This window comes from Chenopodium quinoa, unplaced genomic scaffold, assembly GCF_001683475.1.
Source record: "Chenopodium quinoa cultivar QQ74 unplaced genomic scaffold, ASM168347v1, whole genome shotgun sequence".
Classification (NCBI taxonomy): Eukaryota; Viridiplantae; Streptophyta; class Magnoliopsida; order Caryophyllales; family Amaranthaceae; genus Chenopodium; species Chenopodium quinoa.
In genome coordinates, this window is record NW_018745281.1 from 1,856,461 (window position 1) to 1,882,592 (window position 26,132).

General features: G+C 36.0%; 3 protein-coding genes and 1 pseudogene across 6 annotated transcripts; 3 read left to right on the forward strand and 1 right to left on the reverse strand.

Annotated features, from left to right (window-relative positions):
* The first annotated feature begins 2,556 nt into the window (after positions 1-2,556).
* On the forward strand, positions 2,557-6,364 carry LOC110711748 (fatty acyl-CoA reductase 2-like). The gene is made up of 9 exons (XM_021890163.1): positions 2,557-2,953; positions 3,078-3,181; positions 3,268-3,467; positions 3,586-3,686; positions 3,788-3,998; positions 4,113-4,274; positions 4,380-4,461; positions 5,227-5,624; positions 5,924-6,364. The coding sequence occupies exons 1-9, from the start codon at positions 2,557-2,559 to the stop codon at positions 6,087-6,089; spliced, it is 1,821 nt and encodes a 606-aa protein (XP_021745855.1). The 3' UTR covers positions 6,090-6,364.
* A 473-nt stretch (positions 6,365-6,837) lies between these two features.
* On the forward strand, positions 6,838-11,082 carry LOC110711721 (L-2-hydroxyglutarate dehydrogenase, mitochondrial-like). The gene is made up of 5 exons (XM_021890139.1): positions 6,838-7,361; positions 8,471-8,752; positions 8,872-9,308; positions 10,298-10,457; positions 10,537-11,082. The coding sequence occupies exons 1-5, from the start codon at positions 7,041-7,043 to the stop codon at positions 10,657-10,659; spliced, it is 1,323 nt and encodes a 440-aa protein (XP_021745831.1). The 5' UTR covers positions 6,838-7,040; the 3' UTR covers positions 10,660-11,082.
* Positions 11,083-12,506: 1,424 nt separating this feature from the next.
* On the forward strand, positions 12,507-17,794 carry LOC110711531 (myb family transcription factor PHL7-like). 4 transcript variants are annotated; one of them, XM_021889942.1, is made up of 7 exons: positions 12,507-13,309; positions 14,117-14,334; positions 16,017-16,093; positions 16,229-16,271; positions 16,360-16,417; positions 16,551-16,620; positions 17,192-17,794. In XM_021889942.1, the coding sequence occupies exons 2-7, from the start codon at positions 14,127-14,129 to the stop codon at positions 17,609-17,611; spliced, it is 876 nt and encodes a 291-aa protein (XP_021745634.1). In that variant the 5' UTR covers positions 12,507-13,309; positions 14,117-14,126; the 3' UTR covers positions 17,612-17,794. The 4 variants fall into 4 exon arrangements, with proteins under 4 accessions (XP_021745634.1, XP_021745633.1, XP_021745635.1 ...); XM_021889941.1 differs by having other exon boundaries at positions 12,510-13,309; positions 16,229-16,277; XM_021889943.1 differs by lacking the exon at positions 12,507-13,309 and having other exon boundaries at positions 14,168-14,338; positions 16,229-16,277.
* Positions 17,795-19,513: 1,719 nt separating this feature from the next.
* LOC110711568 lies at positions 19,514-25,354 on the reverse strand (annotated as a pseudogene).
* Positions 25,355-26,132: the final 778 nt, after the last annotated feature.

Here is a 26,132-nt window from a genome sequence, read left to right on the forward strand (position 1 = left end):
TTCGAGTTAATGAGAAAGTTCCCATTTCTTTTCTTAAAAAAAGCCTCAATTTCAACACCACATGAGTGCAAAATTAGCCCAAACATAATCCAATCGAATAGGTAAGTTTATTCATATTTCATGATTAGCTTACTTTTATTTTTCTACTACGTATGTAAGGTTTAGCTAAAGATGGCACTGGGCCGGGTCGTGCCCGATGCCTGGCACGACTCAGCTTGAAAAAAGCACGGCACGACACATGTACGAAAAAAGCACGGCACGACACTATGCGTGTGGGTCGTGGGTCGGCTTGGGCCACCTTTATTTGGGAGAAGCACGATAAGGCACGGCACGACCGGACCCGGCGCGACAAAGCATGCTAAAATTAATGCAATTTTGCTTAGGCATGCAAGCTCGGCACGATGGCATGTGGGCCTGGGCCGTGCACGGGCCAACCTTTTGAAACCTCGGTCCGACATGGCACGGTATGAAACTCGTGGGCCAAGTCATGGGCCGGGCCTAAATAACTTCAAAGCACGTGGGCCTAACACGAGGCACGACCCGGCACGGCCTAGAGCCATCTTTAGGTTTAGCGCTTTGCTAATTTAATACTCCCTCCGTCTCATAATACTTGAACATTGGAGTGGACACGTAGTTTAAGAAAACTACAAGTGAATTCATTTAAAATATTTGTTTATTGTATAAAAAATTCTCTTTTGTATTTTTATATTTTAAGAAAACAAAAAGTGTGGGAGGTGGGGGTAGTGAGGAGAGAGAAAATGTAGGATTTAATTGGGTATTGGGGTTTGTGGTCCCAAATATAGTATAGAAAAATATTTTTATATTAATGATCTCATTTGATATTTAAGTAACGTGTCAAGTATTTTGGGACGGACGAAAATGAAGAGTGCGTCAAGTATTATGGGAAGGGTGTAACAATCTGAATTGAACACGAGACCAACGCACAAATTAGCTAACACTACCCGTTTACCCGAATTGCAAGTTTTAGTAACCAGTAACCCACCTTAAAATTTAAAAGTAAAATTATTGGCAAACAATACATCATCGGAGGGAAACTGGATGATCATTCCGAAGTATTTTTCGCCGGAAACAATCAAGATTAACCAAAACCCAGTTATTTTATCTATTGGTTTTCAGCAATGCCGCCAACATTTACTGCAAATTCTTGTTCTACATCCATGCAAATGGTAACATTTCTTCCTTATTTCTGCTCCAATTCTAATGTTTTACTTGCAATTTCACAAGATTGTTTGTAAATCTACTACAACATATTAAAGAGAGTTTTGAATTTGTTGGTATGTACATAAAAATTGATGAAAAATTTGGACATTAAACCATGATTGTTTTAGATTACCTGTTCAAACTGGAAATATTATTGGTTGAACTATGATTAAGAGTATCCTTAATCTTGTTACTGTAAATTTAAATTCTTTTTTAGTGGGTAGATTATTTGGAAATATGGGTTAATTTCAGAAGATGGGTTTGTTGATTTATATAAATAGGAATAGGCTGCTTAAGTGCTTAGTTTTCTTTGTGTGTGGCAACAAAAAGCCACAAAGGCGCAATGATGTAGACAAGATTTGATCGAAGTCTTAAGATCTTGGGCTGCTTAGTTATTGTATATAATTCTAGCATGGTTTACGTTATTCATAATTGCCCTTGCTTGTTAAAAAAAAAAATTATGAAATTATGTCAGAAAAGCGAATTTGTATGAACACAACTGTTGATTTCTACATCAGTAATCCAAATTCCAACTTTATATTTTGAATACTATCTATTTTTCGGCTGATTAAATAGACCGAGTACCTTAAAAATAACTCAAAACTATGATATGATGATCTTATACAAAAAGTAGTGAATTTGATAAATGTATCACATTCTTACTAACGTTTGAGGCTGAGATCACAAGAATGGTAAAATTATGTGGTAATGATATTTGGGTGCATAAGATATTGTTGTCTTCTAGTTAAACAACCCGAACTTATTACATTTAAGCTAAAGATTGACGGATTTTGAGGAAGAAATGAAGAGCATTCTTTTGAAACACAAGTTCAATTGGTCAACAATTAATTGAAAATTTCTATTTTCTTGGCTTTCACATTCCACAACCTTTCTTCTCCTTATAAAACCTGCATAGTTTATGTGCAAAAGTGTAATGATCGACGGGTTAGGAAATACTATAAAATACAAAGTTCCGCCATTTTAGCCATTGGTGGAAAATGTGTGAGGGAGGCAAAAAGAGAGCCCCTTTGTGATAAGAGTGAATCTAATCTAATAGCAAATTACCTAACCTTCATCCTCTTCACATTTATATGTTTCAATTTCTTCATTCCCTTTTTGTCACATCTAAACCATTTCTAATTTTTATGGACATTAGTTTGTTTACTTGCCATTATGCATTTGTTTTCTTATTTTTTTTGGTTTTTCAGTTCAGGATGTGATTAGCTAAGGTTTTAAACCCACTTCTTATTTACCTACCAACTTTTTCCCCGCTACCCTAACTTCCTTGGTTTGTTTACCTTTTCTCCTTCTAACTTTATTCATTCCCCCCTGTTGATGATGGGGGCTTTGCTCCGGAATTCGTTCACCATTTATCTTAAAGGGCTAGAAATGTCCCATAAGCATCAAAGAATTTCGGCAAAGACCAGGAAAAAATGTTATGTGCATTGCCAAAGTGGAAGCAACGTGACAAAGAGTGACAAGTTCACACCTATTTTGTCCGAGAGATCCACGTCGAAAAACACAGGTCATGGGGCAGCCATAATGGATCCAAGCAGCAGCTTGGTATTGAACCCAAATGGGAAGAATTCAGCTGATCTTGTGGCTAAGGACCTGGCACCTTATAATGGGGCATCGAGTACGTTAGCTCAAGTCCAGGAGGGGATTGGGATTGTCAAGTTCCTCAGGGGGAAGACTTTCTTTGTCACTGGTGCAACTGGGTTTTTAGCTAAAGGTGCTCCTAATATATATATATATATTTTACTTATAGTCCTTTAAAACTATTAAGCTAGAAGACAGGCTCTTTGACACACCACTGTGCTCACTTTTCTTACCGGGCTTTGTAACTTTGCATGCAGTTCTTATAGAAAAGATCCTAAGGACAGTGCCTGATGTGGGTAAGATTTATGTCCTAATCAAGGCAAAGAACAAGGAAGTTGCATCAAAGAGATTAAAAAATGAGGTATTTTCTTTATCCAGTGAACATATTTCAATGTGCATGCTTTTTGTTTAGATTATGCTTAATAAGGATTTTGGTATTGTTATAAGATCATGAATACAGAGATTTTCAAGTGTCTCCAACAAATCCATGGGAAGTCATATGAAACCTTCATGCTTAGCAAGCTTGTCCCGGTGGTTGGTAATATTTGTGAATCTAATCTTGGGTTAGATGAGGCTTCGACGAGCATGATTGCTGAAGATGTAGATGTTATAGTGAATTCTGCTGCTAATACCAATTTCCATGAAAGGTGAAGTACATCTTATTCCGAATTTTTGTTTTATTTATTTTGAATTCCCTTATTTATCCTTTTTGCAACTTGCATAAATTATCATGTTGTGGGTACTGAGATTTTCTTGTCAATCCAGGTATGATGTTGCAGTTGATATCAACACACGAGGACCTGGCCGGGTAATGGCCTTTGCCAAAAAGTGCAGGAAGCTTAAACTCTTCCTGCAAGTTTCGACTGGTAAGACTTTGCATCTCAACTTCAATGTGTATATTGTCAATACACACATAAAGCCAATGATCGAGGAAGAATAAGATTTATGATAATTATCTAAAATGCAGCTTATGTGAATGGACAAAGGCAAGGGAGAATTATGGAGAGGCCATTTAGGAAAGGAGAAAGCATCACGGAGGAAAACATTGTAAATGGGAGTCTACCTTGTCCAATGCCTCTTTTGGATGTTGAGGGTGAGCTAAACCTAGCTTTTACATCAGCAGAAGGTTTTGAAGAGAATAAAGTATCCCAGAAGATGAAAGAGTTAGGCCTAGAGAGGTAAGAAATCTCGACTTGGTTAATACTTTATAGAATTGAACTATAATGAATATATCATGTATAGATATAGATCTGAGTAGGTATAATTTATGTATTATTTTTAATTAACTACAGGGCAAGAAAATACGGCTGGCAAGATACTTATGTGTTCACCAAGGCTATGGGAGAGATGCTGCTTGGCAGTACGAGAGGAGATGTACCAGTGGTCATCCTTCGACCTAGTGTCATCGAAAGCACTTATCAAGATCCATTCCCTGGATGGATTGAAGGCAATAGGTATAATCTTGCTATGTCATAAGCCTTAGTTTGTACAAGGTTTCAGATTAGCATCTCCCGTTATCTCATATATATTTCTTCATGAAAATTTTAATCTCTATTCAGGATGATGGATCCAGTAGTTACATACTATGGAAAAGGATTGCTGTCTGGTTTCCCAGTTGACCCGTTTGGGGTGATTGATGTTGTAAGAAGCTTTACCTATCATCCTCTGGCTTTTAGTCATGCATCTTAGCTAATTTACTCTTCATGAAAAGAACTAAAGAAGTCAACACAGTTAATCTGCAAAGTCAGCCTATTTTAAGCCTAATATGATGTGAAGCACAACTTTTATGAATTGTATATGATGCAGTCCATTAATCAGCATAATGCCATGTTAAGAATTTTATTCAATTCAAAATAGTTAAATCCTTCAAAGACCTACATTCAGAAGGGCACTAGAACCCTCTGGAAAACAGGGCAGTGTTAAACAGGCCGCTAGGGTATTCTCACATATGCTAACTTTAGCATTTCAAACAGATTCCTTTTCTTAAGCTAGCGCACCTAAGTTTGTCAGATATTTTTTCCTGGCATGAACTTTTGACTTGAATAACGATACGAGTGAATCTTAGGTGAGACGATCTCCTGTTAACTTATTGGGAGACGTTAAAAGTTAACCTTAATATAAGTCAAAAGGCTTTCCTTAAAATAAAGTCAGCCCACTCCCACAAATAGGTCACAAGATATCAGGGATGTACTCCCATCTTATGATATATCTTAAAATAGTGTGTGCTGTTTTTTTTTTTTTTTTTTTTTTTTTTTTTTTTTTTTTTTTTTTAAGCTTCTTTTATATTAAAGGTCTCTGTTACTAGTGAAATGCAGCCACTCTATACTATTTTAGTGTCTTCCATTACAAACATATTTCGCAATATGAGTAGTAACACCAATTTTTTCCCTTTAATTTGTTTTACAGGTTCCAGCTGATATGGTTGTTAATGCTACATTAGCAGCTATTGCAAAGCATGGAACGGCTGGGAAACCAGAAATAAGTGTATATCAAGTAGCTTCATCAGTTGAAAACCCATTGGTTTATGGAGATTTAGGGGACTTGCTTCACCAATACTTCACGAGATGGCCATGCCTAGACACACAAGGAAGACCAATTCAAGTCGAGCCCTTTAAGTTCTATGGATCAATGGATGATTTCTCGTCTCATATATGGAGAGAGACAGTACGTTACATTAGTTCGTCTATGATGCCATCACCTAATGGAAAACAGTCAAAGAAAATTGAAAATTTATGTAGGAAAGCTGTGGAGCAAGCTAAACACCTCGCCAGTGTATATGAACCATACAGCTTTTATGGTGGAAGGTGAGTCCAAAAAAATTTAGGTCTCAGAAATTATGCAAAGTTGTCAATGTTTTCGAAGCTCACCTTTTTTATTTTTTATTTTTAATTTTTAAGGATGACTCTACTTAAACCAGTAATATTCACGAGGCATCATTCTTAAATTTTGAATTCCCTACTCAAGAAGATAGCATGTAGTTGCAATTCCATTTTTCATTTCTTTTTCCCAAACACGCTGAGAGATTGACTGGATATAAAACATGTATTTAGGAACATATAAGAACATTTTCCAACATGTAAAACTTCTGTTGTGCAAAATGCAGGTTTGATAACAGCAGTACAAGTTCATTGATGGAGAGCATGTCGGATGAGGAGAGTAGGACGTTCTACTTTGACGTTGGGAGCATAAATTGGACGGATTACATATGCAGTATCCATATTCCCGGTCTGAGGAAGCATGTCATGAAAGGAAGAGGACAGAGCAGCTAACTTGTAGTAGTATAATTTATTTTTACATCAGTGTTTGTTAAGTAAATCCAAATCCTTTTGTGTTCATTTCAAAAAAATAAAATTAATTTGTATGCCTATTTTCATGCCATTTATATGATTAACACCCTTAATCGAGGCATCAAAGTGATAGAAATGAATGATGTTGCCTTGAATAAACGAATGTAATTCATCATGTATGTAATGACAAGCTCCTCGGAAAAGGGTTTTACTTTCGTGTATTGGAAGGATTGTAGCTGTGCTACTTTAGAACTGAACAGATGACTTGATTTATTTCAATCTTGCACACGGTATACATAAAATGTCCACTATTTGGTTGTTGCACAATTTGCGTATCAGAATCATGAAAATTCACCAAGAATTGTTTACTGCTAAGAATTGAGCATACTGTAACATCTACTTTATCTAACTAATAGGAAACAAATACAGAGCTCCCTTGAAAAATCTATTTTCCTTACAAACTCGAGAATGTTCTTCTCATAAACACCAAAGATGCACCCACACACAATATTCTGAAAGGCATTACCATAAACATTGATATACCACCAAAACTAATTAGGAGGCCATGCATGTTTACGCCTCAGAGCCGGTCTAAACCCAATTTGCACCGATGTTGGGCTGGTCTTAGGCCAAGGAGTTCAGCCTGGGCATGCCGAGGTTTATAACTCAATTAAATAGCCTATTTTACCTCATTTTATCCTATGAATTGATAATTTAACCCGAAATTTTTTCATAAGATTTCGAGTTGCAAAACCGTCCCCTAAAGTACTAACCCGGCTTGACCTGATCATGACCAGCTCTTTTACATAAGAAATTTTTGGGCTCTAAACCATTCACAAGAAATTCACAAAAAGGGTAATAATACTAATACCTCCACCAATCAGTTATCATTGCATAATCCAGATATCAACCCCAGAAAAATCAAATAACAAGATGATGCGCAAATCGTTAACAACTATTTTCCTAAATTCCTTGAAAAAAACCCTGAAAATCCAAAACCCAATTCTAGAATCATCTACAAAAAGCTTCAGCAGTTCAATTTGCAACTGGGATTCAAGCTCTGCTGCAAAGGAGAAGGTGGATTGCGTTGTAATTGGAGCTGGAATTGTAGGGATTGCAATTGCAAGAGAATTAGCATTCAAAGGAAGAGAAGTTTTGGTGATTGATTCTGGTCCCACATTTGGTACAGTCACCAGTTCTCGCAACAGTGAAGTCATACATGCTGGCATATACTATCCTCCTAATTCTCTCAAGGTCTATACTTTTTGCAATTTTTCTTGAAATGGGTTGATTTGATATTACATGAAATTTTAATTATTGGGTTGTGTTGATTTAATGTTATAAGAAGTATTTCTTGACTTGAAATGGGTTGATATAATATGAAGTTTTAATTAATGGGTTATGTTGATTCAATGTTACACTGAAGTATTTCTTGACAAATTTGCAGTTATATACTAGTGTAGTTATTTGTATTGACTTGTTAATTCAATGTTGTCGTGCTTTCGAGTGTAGGATCTAAATGTAGGTGTTGGCATACTTGAATGTAAATGGCCTCTGGCTTCTATCAACTTCAATTGCATAAGATGGACCTGTTGATTTAATAGAGTAGAGTAGCATTAGATAGTAGAGGATGTGTAAGTTCATCTTCATGAAACTTGAAATTGTCCAGTCCAGGGAGGATGACTGTGGTGCTACCTCCGAGGCCCATGGTAATCTGGATAGCTATGGTGGTTTATGATTGTGGTGGTTCTATGTGGTTAACAAAGTTTATTACCAAGAGTTGGAAGTATGGCTCTTGATGGAGAATGGTGGCGGGTGTGATGGTGTTGGGGTGGTGGTGATGGTATTGGAGTGGTTTGTACTTTAGGTTGAGCTTTTATGTAGTAGATCAGGAACTGAGGATTGCTTAGTATATGTGAAATTGTATTTGTTGGGTTCAGTATTATTTGATCCACCTGTCATAACGTCTTTTCCCTCCCAACCCATGTTCAGAATTTTGGATTATAGATTTACAGGATTGGCTAAAATTAGAATTGAACTGATGAAACAAATAACAATTGTGACACATATCCTATGAAGTATGAACCCTGTTCATGAGTTATCGATCAGGGATGCAAATCCGTTTCTGCCTTTGGAAAAATTTGATAATGCTTGGACCCCTCACGGCCTCACCCTTTAACGAATTAATCAGATAAAATTTTGATGTCCCATAAGCCATAGTGTAAGATCTATAAGACTATATAGCATAGTGGGTTTGTATATTTACTCAAATCGTTCTGTTAAACCTTCATTTTTGGAATATGAAAAATTTACAGTCTAGCTATTTTCTGAGGTTCAGAAGAATTTCAATGTACATTTCGCAGGCAAAATTTTGTGTCAAAGGAAGAGATATGGTGTATAAGTATTGTTCAGAGCATGATGTCCCTCACAAGCAGATAGGTAAGCTTATTGTTGCTACTCGAGAATCAGAGGTTTCAAAATTAAATGAGCTATTGGTCCGTGGAACTGAAAATGGGGTTAATGGTCTGAGATTGATGGAGGCATCTGAAGCTATGAAGATGGAACCAGAACTGCAATGTGCAAAAGCCTTGTTTTCACCTGTTTCGGGAATTGTTGATACCCATTCTCTGATGCTTTCTTTAGTGGTATGTGCTTAAATTTCCTTGTTAAATGGCATTCACAGAGCTCGAAAATTTGCTATGCTCTGTTTGTCTTCGAAGTAATGATTGGAAATTTACAGGATGTTGCTGGGAAATGAGTTCAGGGAGAAGCTGAAAATTATGGAGCAATATTTTCCTACAATACTGCTGTTCTTGGAGGCAACATAAAAGGCAACCAAGTTGAACTTTTTGTGACGGGAAGCCAGCATTTAGACAACTGGAATGAGGGGGATAGATTACAAGCTGAACTTAGGCTTCTTCCTGAAGTTGTAATCAATTCAGCTGGCTTGGCCGCTGTTCCCCTTGCTAAGAGACTGATGGGCCTTGATAGTTCTTACCTTCCTACTGCTTATTATGCTCGTGGTCACTATTTTTCTCTATCAAAAACTAAGGGGTCCCCTTTTAGGCATCTGATATATCCAATTCCAGAAGATGGTGGATTAGGAGTTCATGTGACACTAGACTTAGAGGGCCAGGTGAAATTTGGGCCTGATGTTGAATGGATTAGTGGTGTTTCTGATATTGCAAGCTTTTCAAACAGGTAATATTTATTGCCCCTAGAATGAGCTGCTCCTGTATTATGTTTCTATATCTTCAATTTTATGTTATTATTTTCGATCAGCTTAGAGAAGCCCTTGGATCTTCGCACCCTATTCAAATTTACTCCCTCCGTCCTTTAATGATAGTCCCTTATGGGCAATTTTCATGGGAATTAATAAACATAAATAAGAAGTAGTAAATGTACATTGAAAAGGTAAATTTACATTGAAAAGGTAAATTTACATTGGGTATGCAAAAAAGTAGAGAAAGAAAGTAATAAAAGTACATGGAAAAGCAAAATTTACATGGGAAAGTTAAATTTACACAAATATTGTTGCAAATGGGAGGGAATTTTGGCAAAAATTTAATATTAATGGTACTTGGAAAAAAGCAAATGGGACTATCATTTGGAACTTAAAATTGGCCATAAGGGACTATCAATAAGGGACGGAGGGAGTATAATTTTGCAACTTATTCTTGAACTTCTGAAACTGGTCAAATTATCCTTTACTGATCCAAGTCGGTGGTAAGTTGTATGCAGTAACTGTAACTTCTAGTTTGCTTGGTCCTGATCATGTTCTACAAGCCTTGTGACATATCATTTAATCTGTTTTTCATGCATAAGAATTTTTAAATTCGTTCACTGTATATGCTGAATGCTCTTGAAAAAAAGGGTTCAACAGTAAAACCCCAGTAAGGGTCTTGCCTTTGGTGAAGATGCTTAAATTGTTTAATTAAATTTTGAAATAGTTGCGCCCACTTCACTACTTACTAGCATCATTCGAATGATCTGATTTATGTAATAACTATTAATCCATCGGTTTAGACTGGTTAAAGGTGGGGTTGCATACATGTGGACTCCCAAAACCCTCCTTTTGGTGGGAAGTAAACTAGGTGGTGTTTATTGTTTTGTTTTAATTGTCTTTATAAGTGAAGGAGATAATTAATGGTGTTTAGATTTGATATTATTAATGATCATCTCTCTTCCAGGTTTGATTACTCTGTACGCCCTGATCGCAGTGAAATTTTTTATCCAGAGATAAGGAAGTACTATCCTCTACTGAAAGAAGGATCCCTAGAACCCGGTTATGCAGGGATACGGCCAAAACTCTCTGGTCCAGGAATGACCCCTTCTGATTTTGTAATTCAGGTCAGTCTACACTTACCACATAGGTTATGGTTTCTGTGAATTTCAAAAATTCCTTATTGCTATCATTTGTGTCAAACAGGGGCAAGATGTTCATGGAGTATCTGGACTTGTCAACCTCTTTGGCATTGAATCACCTGGTGTGACTGCAAGCATGGCCATTGCAGATTATGTGACTTCGTGGGTCCTCCATCAGATGAATTAGTGTCCACATAACAAGACTTGTGTTTCCTTTCTTCTGCTTGCATTAGTCAATACAATTTTCATGGTATCCGAGTCCAACTCACAAGCGTCATTGCTAGACTGCATAACCATTTTATACAATGGATGGAGGACCGCGGACTGGTTTCAGGCGTAAAGGAGCCCGTGAGCTTTGTCATGGCATGTGAAATTCGTCTTCTTGAGTTGGTGCACTCTCCAGATAATTCTGCAAAGGAATTTGGAAGAAAAGGCACATTATGTGCTCATGATGTTATGATTGTAGTGCATTAGATTCTCTCATATAGGCATGTTTCATACTTTCATGTACCTACTTTTATGAGCACATTATGAGGCCATCTCATTCATGCAACATGAAAAAAATTATAAACCCATCTATTAATTATTTAACCACATGATGTTTAAGGTATTGCTGCAACTGAATAAGGGGGTACTTGAATTAATGGTTGTGAAAATTGAAATTGCACTAGTTAGGACAAAAGTTATAGTTGAGACATGTAATGTGCAAAGATGTGTCAATTATTTTGATTCAATTGATAGGGAAAGGAGAAAAGAAAACAAAGTGGGGAGGGGGTGCTCTAAATTCACATCCATTAATGGGTATCTAAACTAGCTATATTTATGCACACAAAATTTGAGATATTTACAATTGACATAATTACATTATGTGCACAAATTTCTAAGTCAGAAATTAATGTCCAATGATAAAATTATGTATTTATTATTTCTTTTTTAAAGAAGGTTACAATCGTTTCAAATGAGTCATAGGATGTGTCCTTGCCAACTTATATCAACTTATTTTGGATCAAATTTAGACAATATAAATAAACACTCATTAGTTTAGACTAAACACGTTAATGTAATTTCAAATAATTTCAAATAAGTTTAGATAAGTTTAGAAAAATGAGTGAATGTTGTTTTGGGTAAAATTACCCAAGGCCACGTGGTCCAATAAAATGGTGACACGTGTCACCTTAAGAGAGGTTCAAAATGAACCAATTCTCTGCTGACACGTGGCATCCCCAATCATTGGGAAAAAGGCGGCCTTCAAGGCGCAGCTCCCGGAATAGCCCACTATTCCTAGGTTTCAGTAACCTAGGATGGCGGCACGCATCCCAAGACCCTATAAATAGGGAGATGTTCCCACCTGGAGACACATATACAAAAATATTCCCACAAAAACAGAGCAATTATTAATTGCAGATATTACTCCTGATCTCGGGATCCGATAAGATACTTTACTTTCCGCGCTTTTTACATACTCCATATAACTTGATCGTCGGAGGCGGAACTCCAACCAACCGGAGTCTCCGTTGTTTTGCTGGTATAGGTGCCCGGAATCCAGTCTTGGAATTGTAACTCTCCCGCGGGACACAGAAAACCCCGAAACAAATGTTATGTTTGTCCCTTTGGAAAAGGTCTCAACAATGTTGGGATCATTTTTTTCCTCTCTAACGTCTTAAGGGTTGTGCGGTAGTAGCCATTAGAGTTAATACATTAACAATTCAAGAATATTATTTTGTTTAAACCTTTGTAACTCAATTGATAGATGTAATAAGTATAATAAACAAAAAGCCATATGTGTAAAGTGATCTTAATTTCCATCAATAACCATAATCTTGAGTGAATCTTACTATTATTTTATATACATTGTCTACAATACCTAACAAAATATGATGCCTGCAATCATATACAGAATCATAAAAGATTCGTCCAAGCTCAAAATTCCAAAATTTCATAATCTCTGATTCATAATACTTTGTTTATTTTAGATTGAACACTTGAAAATTCAATCCCAACTCAAAATCGGATATTAGAAAACAAATTTTCACTCACACCATCAAACTTAGAACTTAAGTGGAGACTAGAGAGTAGAGTTTTTTTTTTTATTTATTTTATTTGAAGGAAGACTAGAGAGTAGAGAGTAGAGTAAGTACGAAGTATATCATAAAAATTAAACCTAAGTACGAAAATGGAAGAAATTCTTTCAAAAAATGGAAGAAATTAATTAAAGTATTTATTTATTTTTATATAAAAAATTCTATTCCGATTGAAACGTGTAAATGGCCGTCGACCGTCGTCTTTCCCACGCTATAGGGGGTTGATTCAATCCCAGATTTCCCCTTTTTTCTCTCTCTGTCCCCCCTTTCTCTTTCTCTCTCTTCCCTCAAAATCTCAGCAAAATTACTCAGAAATAAAATCCAAATTTCTGCAAAAACCAAAAAAAAAAAAAAAAAAACCCCTCTGCCACAAATTTCTCAACGCCAATCTCCTCTTTTGTTTCTGCCCATTTATTCATTTGAATTTCCCCCTATTTTTCATAATTTTTACCCCTTTTGGCTTTCAATATTAATCGAGCTGAAGTTTGCAAAATCTGAAGCTGCCCTTTTGAATTAATCATAATTTTCTGAACTGGGGTTCTTGAATTTCTCACTCTTTTTTTAATATTTGTTTGTCAACAGTCCAGATTTTGACTCCTCTGATATCATCAATTTCTGGGTTTAATTGAAGTTCCTGGGTTTAAAGGGTGACTTCATGATAGTAACTGTCTAATTTTCCCAGAAATCCAGTTTCAGATTTGTGAATTTTTGAGAAAAGGTGCCTAAATTTGATGCAAAGCTTCGTTCTTCTTTCTGGTAAATTTTTTGTTAATATTTTAATGGTTAAATTTTATCTTTTACCCTAATTAGATCTTGTTGGAAGTGTAATAGTGTGGAATATATGCTGAATTTAAATCTGAGGTGTATTTTTTGTGTTGCAATATTTGATGTGTGTGTTAGAATTACAAAATGGTATTGATTTGTGTTCAAATTAGGTCATGCTGATGAAAGTTAGTATAATTATTATGTTGGTGATACAATTGACAGTTAAAGGATTTGAAGCTTTTATAGTTGCTTCTTCTTCATGTTTTAATGTTAGATGATGATCATACACTTAAGAGTGAATTACTTTGTATTTTTTGGGAAGATGAGATGATATTTCATTATTTCAAGAACATGTTTGAGCTGCTATATAAGAACATTATAGGGAATACTTTCATTGGTTTCGGTGATTGGTTATTTAGGTTGACTGTTGCGGCTTCTTAGTGAATGTGAATAGGGAGCTGGAATTTGAGGCTTCAATCATTATAGCTGCTCAGTGTTTCCTTTGTTTTTGATGGGTGATGAATGTTGTAGCTAGTTGGAGAGTACCATATAAGGTGTGGTTAGATGTTGCAAAAATCATGGGTGTGATTCTGAAAATCCGGCAGAACTTATTCTTCTTAACTTACACTGAAATGTTAAGTCTCTTACAGACTAGTGTGTCTCGGTTTTTGAAGGAATCTGAACTATGTACTTGTTAATTTATGGTAATGGGTTAAAAGGATCTTACTTCGTATAATACAGTTAAGTATCAGAATGTTTAATGCTGATTCCTTTTTTGTTTCTGCCTGGAAATTGCAGGCTATTCAACATGTACCACGCTAAAAAATTCTCGACAGTGAGCTTGGTGCCACATAAAACACAAGGGAGTGAGCCAGTTGCAAATGCTGGAGCCATGGGAAATTCTTCCATGAAGAGCTCAACACCTCCTGGGGGAAGTGGGAAACAACGGCTAAGATGGACTGAAGATCTTCACAACCGTTTTGTAGATGCCATCACGCAACTTGGTGGACCAGATAGTGGGTATTTTCTTTTGAGCAATGAAATGTGTTGTTAAGTCAATGTTAATCCATGGTCCTGTGGACAATAGTAGTTTACTAAAGTTTCATTCCATGCAAATCAGTTTTTATGGTTGCTGCTTGTCACTAGTTAACCTAGATGAACTTAACTAAGGCCTCCTACGAAGCTGTGTACTTAACTACTTAAATTGAAGGCTTTGGGTGAGGATCCTTGTCAAAGGAAAAAAAGGTTTTTTTTTGGTGCTACAGTTACAAAATTGCATTAAATAAGTCTTTTTTGCTTGCTGTGTTTGGCCTTGGAATACAACTTGCCTTTGATTTTGCTTAGATTTTACAAGGGCTTGAAATTTTTTTTCCTGCCACCTTAGCTCATGTCATTTTGAAATTATGTTTTGGGATGGTGGCTTGTGTTTTGATTGGAGTCTTTCAGGAAGATATGGACTCCATTCTCTCCGCCTTTTTCCCCAATTAGTTGTATACGTTATGGGGTGTACCTCCTTCTAGTCGCTAGGAAACCAGCATTAATCTTTACCTTGTTTGGTAGCCATATGACAAGACCTAGCCGAGATTGAACGTTGTAAGAATCAGGCTAGCTGTGAACCAGCTTTGGACTGATTCAGGAAGGATCTGATAACTTATTTAGAATCTCACTTTTTCTCCTCTTCCACTTCAATACCATTTTGCACTGAAGTCTTACACATGCATTTCTCGTTCTTTCTACCACTGAAGCCCATTATTAAAACATGAGTTTTCATACAAACAAGACACTCAGTAGAGTATAGTGTAGTCTTGATGAGTACACAGGTCAGATTGTAGCTTAGTAATTTTTGCCTCTCTTTTTTCCCTTTATCTGCCACATGTTTTTCCGGCCTTTCCCCTTTTCTCTGCTTTTGCAGCTTCTTGATATGGTCTCTTCTATTGTTGATGAACATATCATATCAGAGATCTCCTTCTATTCTTTTATATTTATCTCTCTTTTTTTTTTTTTAAAAAAAAAATTAATTTTTTTAATTTTATTATTTGTAGCACATTGCTGACACGTATCTACTTCAAAAATATAAATATGATATGCTGGTAGAGGCTTGCATATTAGGAAGATTTAGACTTCCGAATGTATCTGAAACTGTAAGGAATTGTATAATAGTAATAATTTACTAGGTCCTTGATCTGGACATGATTTTTATTATATATATTATTTTTGTTGCTGTCACTACAGATTAGTATTACATTTATTCTTCTATAAGCGAAGCCCTGGAGGACAATGAATTTTCAGAAATAGACATTTAGTATCATATTCATTTGACGCTAATATGTTCAGTTAAGGTTTTTTATTTTTGATAAGTGCTGAAAAACATTTATTTCTATCAGTGTAGTTGATATTTTTGAATGCCTTACTGATGCTACATGCTTGACTCAAATAAAGTGATATTCCAAAAAGAGTCTTTTTACTATTGCTCGTTAATGCAAAGGGCCCCATACTAGTTATGGATTTTTTGGAGGATGCATTTCTTTTCTTAAAAATCTTTTCTGAGATGCTCTTGGAGTGGATACACTTGCATATTATTGTTAGAAATGTGACTCTTACAATCTTACTCGATTGTGTTTTTGCCAAGAAAACCTTGTTATTTATTAGTTTATCTGTTGAAAATATGAGAAAATTCATTACCATTTCTGTTTTGCAGGGGCAACCCCTAAAGGAGTTCTAAGAGTGATGGGTGTACCCGGACTTACCATCTACCATGTGAAAAGTCATTTACAGGTCCATCCTCAGTTTATTCCATATGCTCATACTTTCACAGTAATTGGTTTATTCTCTAGTAAAGATATAATCAGTGTTTCAAATTATCATTCATGATGCTCAACCCAGTTGAATGTATTATTTTCTTTTCTGCAGAAGTATCGCCTTGCTAAGTATCTACCGGAGTCACCCAGAGATGGTACAGGTGCCTGCCTGTATACTCTGATTTTGTTATATCTTCTTTATTTATTGTGTAATTAATGTTGACTTTTCTCTTGATTTTATAGGTTCCAAGGATGAAAAGAAAGTTTCTTTGGATGGTTTAGCAAACGCAGATTCTTCCCAGTGAGTGTCTTCTAGCTTTATCCAATCTTCACAATTTCACATGCAATTTTCTGACCCTCCTGCTATTACATGAGCTGCACACGACATGGGCGTTGATACTACTATTTACACTCCTATATCTACTGCTTTTCAGGGGATTACAGATTAATGAGGCACTTAAAATGCAAATGGAGGTTCAGAAACGTCTTCATGAGCAGCTTGAGGTTAACATTTATGAATCAATTCTTTTTTTTATTGATGGAAAGGACTTAATTTTGAGCATTTCTTAAGAACTTGCTCCTACTTAGTAGTCACTCTGACCCTTTATACTTTTATAGTATGCCACGTTTAATTCAAGGTCATTTATTAGGATATTTTTAAAATACCATAACCATCTTTCACAGTTTATAAAATTTCATCTCCACATTACTATGGAATTCGATGATAAATTGTCTTTTCCAGATAAAAAGAGAAGGGCGGTGTGTGTGTGTGTGTGTTGGGGGGGGGGGGGGGAGTGTGGACATGTTAGAGCTCAAGATGTAATGTAATTATGAAAGTGGCTACTAAGGACAGGCTAAAATAGAAATATGGCCTGCGATCCTGTGAGGGAGTAATATATTTCATTTTCAAACAAGAATTTGACCTAGTGTTATGTGGTTCACGTTTCTGATTATATAACCATATATAGGATACCATCTTATGGGCACAGATCTAGTAATTTATGCTTCTAAAATCAGTGATTTAAACATATATTCTCTGAGATGTATATCCTCAGTAACTGTTTTTTTCTTGAAGGTGCAAAGGCAGCTGCAAATGAGAATTGAAGCGCAGGGGAAGTATCTGCAGAAGATCATAGAGGAGCAGCAGAAGCTGGGTAGTGTCCTAAGAGCTTCTGAAACGCTGCCATCATCCAACAATCAAGAAGAGGAAAGAGAAAAATTGGCAGATTCTCAGCCAGGTAGGGAAGCCTCACCAGGCCCCACATCTCCTCGGAAGAAGCAGAAATTGGATTATTCATCAAGCAACATCGATACTCTCTCAGTTCCTTTAGAGAATAGTCCGAAGAAGGCTCTCCTCGACCAGTGGGATCGGAATCTATATGGCTCCGCTGCTGGGTTTGGGCTCGACTTAGAAACAGAGTTCAATAAGCAGGAAAACAATGAATGCGAACAAAGAATTCCATCAGAATTGGATTATCCAGGTAGTTCTAAGTAGGGCAGAAGCGCATTTAGAAATTAGGGGCACTTTAATACTGCATCATTCTTGCATGCCCACCTGTTTTGTAAATAGTATTATCATCATTATACACATTTATAACAATGTAACTTGTAGTTGATTTTGTGTAAATTATTAAACCTTTGAAGTTGAAGTGTCATATTTGAGCTTTGGAGCTGAAAATTTTCGACTTTTTATACAGCCCCCAAACACCAACACCAACACCGCCACCCCCCCCCCCCCACCCCCCAAAGTCCCTACCAGTAAATTTCGACGAAGTTCTCTGAAACTTTTGGAATAAGAAAAATGACTGGTGCTGTATTATTAGATGGTTGTGATGCGCAGAATTATACGAATCTCAGGGATTACTGTACCTTTTCTCTACAACTGGTGCTCAAATCAATCTCCAGAATTAAGTTAAAAATACTTGCAGCTTATACTGCCAAAGTTCTTCAACAAGACAATTATCTGGTGTAATTTAGGTGGTCCAGGGATTAGAGAATTGTTATTCATTTTGGAGTTTTTGGTTAGGTCAAGATTGTATTAGTTGGCTAATAAATTTACTTTGTTAAATGTATTATAGGATGCCAGCTATTTGAAGTTGACAGGAATCAACAAATAACTTCCATTTTTATTGAGGAAAAAGTATCTTATACACTCACACTGTTTTCTCTTTGTCCTAACTCTTTGAGTGATTAGGGGTAAGGCCTCCATTTAAAAGATTAATAGAAGCATAATTAGGTCATAAGTAAATGGAATACATAGATATATATTTAATTAACATACCGTTAAAGTGTTGAACTTATCTAAACTTAATAGAATAATAGAAAGTATGCATACCCCACCATATGGTTCACAGTGTAATAATACCAATATCTGTAAGGTCTTATCTCTAAACAATTTTCTCTTTTAATGTCCGAAAAGTCAAAAGAGAGACTTACTTCACACTAACTATCACCTTTTCGTGTTTTAAATTGATACACTAAATAAAAGATAGAAAAAGAACAGAGGAAAAAGCGGATGTCGTATCAATGAATAAAGATATAATGTAAGACATAATAGACTTTCAAAATCAGTTGAATAAATTCTTCAACCACCACACCCTCCTCCATCGAATTAATTCCCATATTCCTTAAGCAGCTTAGACAACATTTCTTTTAGCCTTTTTCCTTTTCATCTTGAAATTCTTAGATAAGTTTTGTAGAATTTGAAGATTAGAAAGTGAATATTTGTGGTGTAAAGTTAATTAATGACTCCTCCACTATTGTATGTAGCATAACTATAATCAACCATACCAAACTTATATATATCAAAGATCCAAAACACAAGCACAGTGACATATATGTTTAATTTCTTATTTCTCATCAAACTTGTTTTGCATTTCTTTAACCAAGAAACTAAAAATCCATGTTTCTTATGTGTATGCTTAGATACAAGGCGTCGCGGACAACTTGCAAGGTATTAGATACATAATTGTTTATCAAGCATACAAGTTAACAAAAATGTGCCTATATCCTAATTAATAAGAATCAAGGTGATATGGCAAGAGTGACAGGTCCAGTAATGGCATCTACTACTCGATCATCATACAAAGATCAATGAAAATCATATAAAACCATAGATGACTACAAATCAGAAGATCGAAGTCACGTTGTTGAAGGGTAGCAACGCCATAGCGGATTTGCAGCGTCGAGTCCAGAAGGCCTCATCAGAGAGTACAATGGCTCTAAAGGAAATCTGGAATAGGCTAAGCAATAATAAGGAAAAAATAAATTACCTTTTGCAAAGAAAATGAGCACAGCTTTCTTAATGCTTTGTAACACTTCATAGTCCTCAAATTGGATCGAGACATTGTTCTCACTCATATTAAGATCCCTGCATATATAAACATTTCGTGTCGAATTGACAATTACAAATTTACATATATATATGAACACTTTTTTGTTACATGGGTGTAGTGTAACTCGGTAACATCGATGATATCTATCTCCAAAGTCATGACTAGGACGAGCCATCACTAAATTTCACACAGTTACGAAATATACATAATTACAGTATGTAATGCTTATACCCCTAACAAGTTACAACACTAGGAATATATTCTAGGCTAGCTAAGCTATAAACTGGTAGTTTAATAGTAGTTCAGTACTTCAGTGGCAACAACTCAACGATACAAGTAGTCTCATAACCAAGTTTTCGACCTGCTAATAAGATTTAACAGAAGAACATGGATTCACAAACTTCCTTATGCAGCTTGGGTAGCTCAGGTACTTGAGCCTCTGTATGATTTAAAAACATTTCTGAAGTCAAAATTTGTGACGCTTTGCTGGATGCTAGGTGTGCGTATCTGATTGGAGTAACTGCAGAAGCGTTCAAAAGTAATTCAATCAGATAATATACCATGCAGTAATCAGATCAATTCCGGCTTTAGTAGGGTTGTCTAGAGGACAGCTTATGATTTTACCGATGGATATGGCCTTCGTGCATTTTTGGTACCTGCATGTAATTCAGTAGAAATGGATACGTTAATCATGAGTTTATAAATTTTTTTTTGTTTTTTTAATTTTAAGGTAAGTTAGGTATGGGCGTATGGCCTTTGTTCATACACATAGGACAGAGAATGAACTAACTCTTGCAGCTCATCAGATGAAATTCCTATCTCATCCAGCAAGACATGGTAATGTATCGGCCTCGCTGTACCCTGTAAAAAGTTAGCCAGAGTTAAATAAATATGTTTCAAAAGGACACTTGTAATTGGCACTCCCTCCGTCCCTAAATAATAGTGGAACACAAGTACTGATTGAGGGTCAATTTTTTTTATAGATATTTTTCTTTTTTTAATGCATCAATAAACATAATAATCCTTCATCATTCAAAGTTGTATATTATAATCCCATAAATACCAACAGTCTTTCTTTGGAATTAGCCAATTAGGTGAGGTTTCATAAAGGGTAATATGGAATAGCGCAAATGTAGAAATGGCCAATTATCTACGGAAGTCAGGATAGAATTGTGGCCTACAACTTAGAGACAAGGGAGAAATTAGAAAGTAATTACAAATTCAAGGCTTAAGCTTGAAGTAATCACAAATTCAACTTACAGCATATGCAGCATGCGGACACATGTAAAAATCATAGTAATGAGGATGGCAAATTTTGCTATCAACCACAGTTCCTGCATTAGCATTTTAGGAGCTTTAGCAGGCTTAGGAGATGACGATGTAAACAACAAAATAAAAAATCTCAAACAAGGATTTTCCTCACCAGGAGGAACATTTTGATGTTGTTGTCTAGATTGAAAGAATTTTGTATGATGCCTTTTCTGCGCGATGATTATGGTAAACTTTGGGTGCCAATCTGAATCGAGATGCTTACATGCCTGACATTAAAAAGAAAGCAAGACTTCAAAAAGACCATGATGAATACAGAAATTATTAGCAAAATCTGCAAAGAGAACTTTTCGAATTAAAACTGACCTCCAAGATTTGATGGAACTCTACATTCAAGACTTGTTTGAACTGACTCTCGGAAACTCCATCCCTAGACATGAAAACAATAATCAAATAGCAGCTCTAGAGACTTAGTTTCATAAAAAAATAATTAATTAGATCCATGATCAGAACATTGCTTCAGGTTTACCAGTTTTCCACTAGAATCTGACAGCGAACTTTAAAAAATAACAGGAAGTAATTTCTCGAGACACTCAAATCTCACAATATGAAACTGGAAGAAATTCTACCTGAATATTATAACATGTGAAGGCTTCACTTTGCCTGAGGTTGAAAAAAATCCACTAATAACTCCCTGTCAGAAAGCACAAAAGACTTAGCTTGAGCATGTACTTTCCTTGCTTGGCACAGGGACAGAAGAAATAAAAACAATCAAACCAAACATCACCCAATGCATAAAGCACGTGTATATACAAAAGTTTTTGAACAGCATGCAGTCATCATTTGTTGAGTTGAATTAAAGCACATGTATATAAGAAATTTAGGGACCTAACTGATCATGCCTTCGTCTTTGTCACCATTGCCAGGCATGGGCTTAAAAAGAGACTATAATTTCAGCCTTGGATGACTGAGAACGAACTGATGCCCTGTAATGAGCCATTGATGGCCAACATCTCAAACTTACTACCTGCAAGTTGCAGGAAATATTTAGAGGGGGGAAAAAGTTAATAGAAAGAAGAAAATAGTGTACAAGGAAAGATAGCATCTTACAGAAGCAATGGATGGGAAATCATGTAGTCCTGTAGATCCATGACATACATCCATACCAAAAATTATGGTAGGCTTCTTAAAGAGAGCTGGAGAATTCCATTCAATTGCTAGTCGAGAGTGCAAACCACCAAGCTGCAAGGAAGCAAAAGAGACTAGTGTCAAATGCAACTTCTAACGCATGTAAGGATATAAATGCACGAAAAAGCAACATTATTTTACTTTGGCATTGATCTTCAGCAGGAGACTATTAAAATATTGCATGTCAAGTTTACTTGATGAAATGCATTGATTTGAAATCCCAAGCTCTATAAGAGTCTTCCTTTTCCATGGACCTTCAAAACAATGAAACAAATTTGATTCATGAGAATTTTGCAGAGATGAACAAAAAAACGTGTAGATGCAACAAGGTGACCCTGACCATATATGTCGGAATTTTTATTAGGCAGAAGGCAAAGTTGAAATCTGGCCACGTCTTTTTTTTATTTGATTGTGCTTTCAATGGCTTCAGCTTCATGTCCAATTGTTCAAATATCTTCTCGACCCTAATGGCCGGTGGTGCTTGTCTAAGGCATTTATTCTCCTCAATAATGCAAATCGGAGGCTTTACAGACTAGTAACAGAATAAAGAATGCGTATAATAAGATAAAACAAACAGAAAATGTAGAAAAGGAATTAATTTTTTTTCAGTAGGAACTTACAATTCCCATCATTTCACCAGACTTAGCAAAATATGTACAGACCATACTTGGATCAAAGCATGATCTGAAACTCACCACTGCCCAACTATCAACACTCATAGGCTCAGCTAGCATCCACAGAACACAATTTATCAAATATTGTAATTTGTTAACAGTTGGATGTTAAACTAAGAGAAAAATAGCATATTTGTATTAGCTACCTTGCCATTTAGATTCCAGAAGCCAGCACGAGGAACGGCTTCTTCTCCTCGTCCTACTATTAGCTGTGAATAATCCAGTGACTATAGATGTAAAGATTGCAAACAGGGATATAGAGCATGTAACAGGGGATGGAAGGGGAAAATGATCACCTTTGGGGCTGCCAAAACACGGCCTTCAACTTGAGTTAAAGTGCTAGCAATTGAAACACCACAAGACTGCAGCATTGGCTCAGTTGCATATTTATTGGTTTTCCGTGCCTGTTTACCAAAGAAAATTTAAAAATTGTTAAAATTTCAACTTTTGAGGAAAGAAAAGGGGGAAAACTTTAGGGTCATACCTCTGTCAACATCGTCATTTTTTCTAGGGGCCTCTGCCTTGAGGATTCAATAAGCATCAATCTTTGAGGGAGAGTAAGTTCTTTAGTGTAACGCTGCGCTGTAAGGGAAGCAAAGAGCATAGCTTCAAAGCATACAGGAAGAGAGATTAGTTGGGGGTTTACAGGAGATCCCAGAGGCTCGCTCGGTGGAAAAGGAAGTGATCGAGCGATGACAACCAGGAGGTGGGCTTGGAAGCAGCCATCCTTGTATGAGATGGAGAAATTAAACAAAATTGTGAAATATTAACTGTATCTGGATAATCACCTCAATGGGGAAGAACTTTGATTTTGTTTTGCCAATGTTAATACAAGGGAAGTCACCAGAATATTGAAGGTGCATCTTCTTATGCTTAACAAAATAATCATAGGCTGTCACTTGCACCTCTTGATTATCATTTTTTCTTCCTTCATTCCTTAGCAAAAACCTTGCAAGCAATTGAATCGTTGCAATGAAGCCAATGCCAGAATCTGAAAGCAAAGAGGAGGTGGATATAAATCATACTAACCTCTGCTGCTTACATACGTGTTCACTCACTCCGGTGATTCTACTCTCTCTATTAGATGGGAAAATTTTTATCTTCAAATTCTTCAGCACACGTCTAGCCTGCAGAAAAGCAAAATGATATCAAGCCCTATCATTTTCATAGTATGACCTGGTTACAGGAATCACCTCCATCTTCTTGAAACATAATACCTTTGACCAATCGATGCAAGATGTATTTTTGACATTCTGGTTGGCAACTAGAAAATCAAGCACAGGACCAGGTTTTAGAATTGTGGTCAGGGATGTATCTGCATTAAAGACAGAATTATTAGAATGTTATGCATGTGATTATTAGTCCTAAAAATGCTTAAATTTTAAAACCACATTTTCAAAGAATTTGATGAAAAATTAGATAGAAAACTTGTTAGAGAAAGGAGGAAGGGAGGAAGCTTACCCATGTTAAGAGTCAATCCATTCTGAGTAGGACAAAAACTTGAGTGAAGACCTTTCCATACAAAGACACCCCCTCCAATATCAGTGAAGTTCTTTGGATCGTCATGATAATATGATTGTTTGACAATAAGACAGCCCCTACGAGAAGTTTAAGCCATCGGTTTCAATACATGTAATAGACATTAGGCCAAAAAATAAAGGGAAACGACTTGAAAATAGATTTCAATACTCACTTTTTTGCAGCATGTTGCCTTAGGACAACATCTAGCACCTTGATGACTTCATGAACTTTCTCAGAATGTCTTCCACGTAGCATGTCAGTAATAGCACCATTGGATATTTTCCTACATACTTCATCACTACTCTGAATGTCCTTGTCTGAAACACGCACTTTTGCCTCTTTCCACTACCTTGAGTAAGGCTTCCGCTTCCATTAAAGCTGCTATTATCACCATTACTACGTATATGGAAAAAAAATCATCAACAAAGTTAGGTTTCACATATCATATATCATCAGGAATTCGATTTACTCAACAAGAAATATTTGCTACCTTATTAATGAATCTTGTCCAAAACAACAGTGAAGTCCAGCTCTTTCCTTGGAAGGGCACCCCACACGAATAAAGATTTCTCACCATCATAAGCAAAGTCCTTTCCAGCCAGATCAAGATTATAAATTTCACGGATTTTGTCCATTATTGTCCTTCCAGTACCTTTCCCTTCAGCAGGTTGGCCATCTTTGTTATAAATCGAAACCTTTATTTTGTAGAAGAGAGTGAGGAAATAAAATTGAATGAGAAACTATACATAAAAATTACATTTTTAGAAGATTATGGAAGCATTAGATGAGTATAAAGAAAAATGAGACATACAGAGTAGTGAAGAAGTAGTCTGCAGAATTAGCAAGCTCTACTCTGAAGTGATTAGTACAAAGTGATATTTTTTGGCCTTTTACTCCAAATCCAGGCCTTGACATAGGAGTTCGTACTCGATTGTGATCAGAACCAGAAGCATTCGAATCCATTTTCCTCTTTACCTAAGTATACACCAAATTACCAGAATCACAATGTTAAAAGATGATGAAGTCTAATAAAAAAATGCTCATGATCAGCCTGAGCTTCAACCAGCCCCAATGAATTTTTACAAAACCTTTATAATATAATATCAGGAACCATTGTACCAACTAGCTTCATTAATCATTATACACAATGAACTAACAAGTAGGTGCCCTGAGAAGCAGACATACAAGATACTAAATCAAATCTACTTTAGTAATAAGGTTTTGCATGAAGATAAAAGCTAATACCATCATTATATTTGCTCACCTAAGGTTTAATAAGTTTTGATATTTGTTCACCTAAGGTTTCATAAGTTTTGATATGTTCAGATAAGTCCAGGCCAGTTTTGTTCACCTTATTTCAGAAAAGAAACAAAAGCAAACAAACAAACAAACAAAAAACACATAAGCTCAAAAGATGGCAATATATATAGGTTCATATGAGTTAGGAACTTTTTTTTAATAATGGTCAATAAGAGCTACTTAAGTTCAATTTACAATTAAAATAAGTTCGTATAAGATCAACTAAGTTTAATTAAGTTCAAATAAGTGGAAATACCAGGTGAATAAAACACATCCCTCATACGAATGAAAATTAAATTAATTAAATGTATCTTAAGTTTTGATTAGTTCAGGTAAGAGCATAAATATCAAAGAAGATATATGTCCTCTTGTATGGGGTTTTTGCTGATTTGGAGTAGTCCTCTTTGATGTTGGGTAATGTAGAGAATCCTCGGGGAAGAGGATTCTCAACAATCCTCATCTGGTGAAGGATTGAGCACCTCGTCCTTTGTGCCAAGAGGACAGCCAAAACCCACCGTTTGCTAAACAATTCTCAACAAACAACCACGATTTGCTAAATTAAAAAAAAAAAAACGAAAAACTCTTTGACACACCCAAAAACATCAAAATAGCAAAGCATGGAGTAACGGCTACATTATTAAATTGGCCTACTATTGGTTGACAAGTGTCAAGCTTTTATTTGTTTTTTTGTTACATAATTTTACTAGCTCAAAAAAATAACGGTAACATA

Bases quoted from the DNA above. Each gene is read 5' to 3' on its own strand.
- LOC110711748 (XM_021890163.1), top strand. From the start codon at position 2,557: ATGATGGGGGCTTTGCTCCGGAATTCGTTCACCATTTATCTTAAAGGG. The intron at 3,468-3,585 runs GTGAAGTACATC...TTGTCAATCCAG, and splicing joins AATACCAATTTCCATGAAAG to GTATGATGTTGCAGTTGATA. The intron at 4,462-5,226 runs GTAAGAAGCTTT...TTTGTTTTACAG, and splicing joins CGTTTGGGGTGATTGATGTT to GTTCCAGCTGATATGGTTGT.
- LOC110711721 (XM_021890139.1), top strand. From the start codon at position 7,041: ATGATGCGCAAATCGTTAACAACTATTTTCCTAAATTCCTTGAAAAAA. The intron at 8,753-8,871 runs GTATGTGCTTAA...AAATGAGTTCAG, and splicing joins CTCTGATGCTTTCTTTAGTG to GGAGAAGCTGAAAATTATGG. The intron at 10,458-10,536 runs GTCAGTCTACAC...TGTGTCAAACAG, and splicing joins CTTCTGATTTTGTAATTCAG to GGGCAAGATGTTCATGGAGT.
- LOC110711531 (XM_021889941.1), top strand. From the start codon at position 14,127: ATGTACCACGCTAAAAAATTCTCGACAGTGAGCTTGGTGCCACATAAA. The intron at 14,335-16,016 runs GTGGGTATTTTC...TCTGTTTTGCAG, and splicing joins GCAACTTGGTGGACCAGATA to GGGCAACCCCTAAAGGAGTT. The intron at 16,621-17,191 runs GTTAACATTTAT...TTTTTCTTGAAG, and splicing joins GTCTTCATGAGCAGCTTGAG to GTGCAAAGGCAGCTGCAAAT.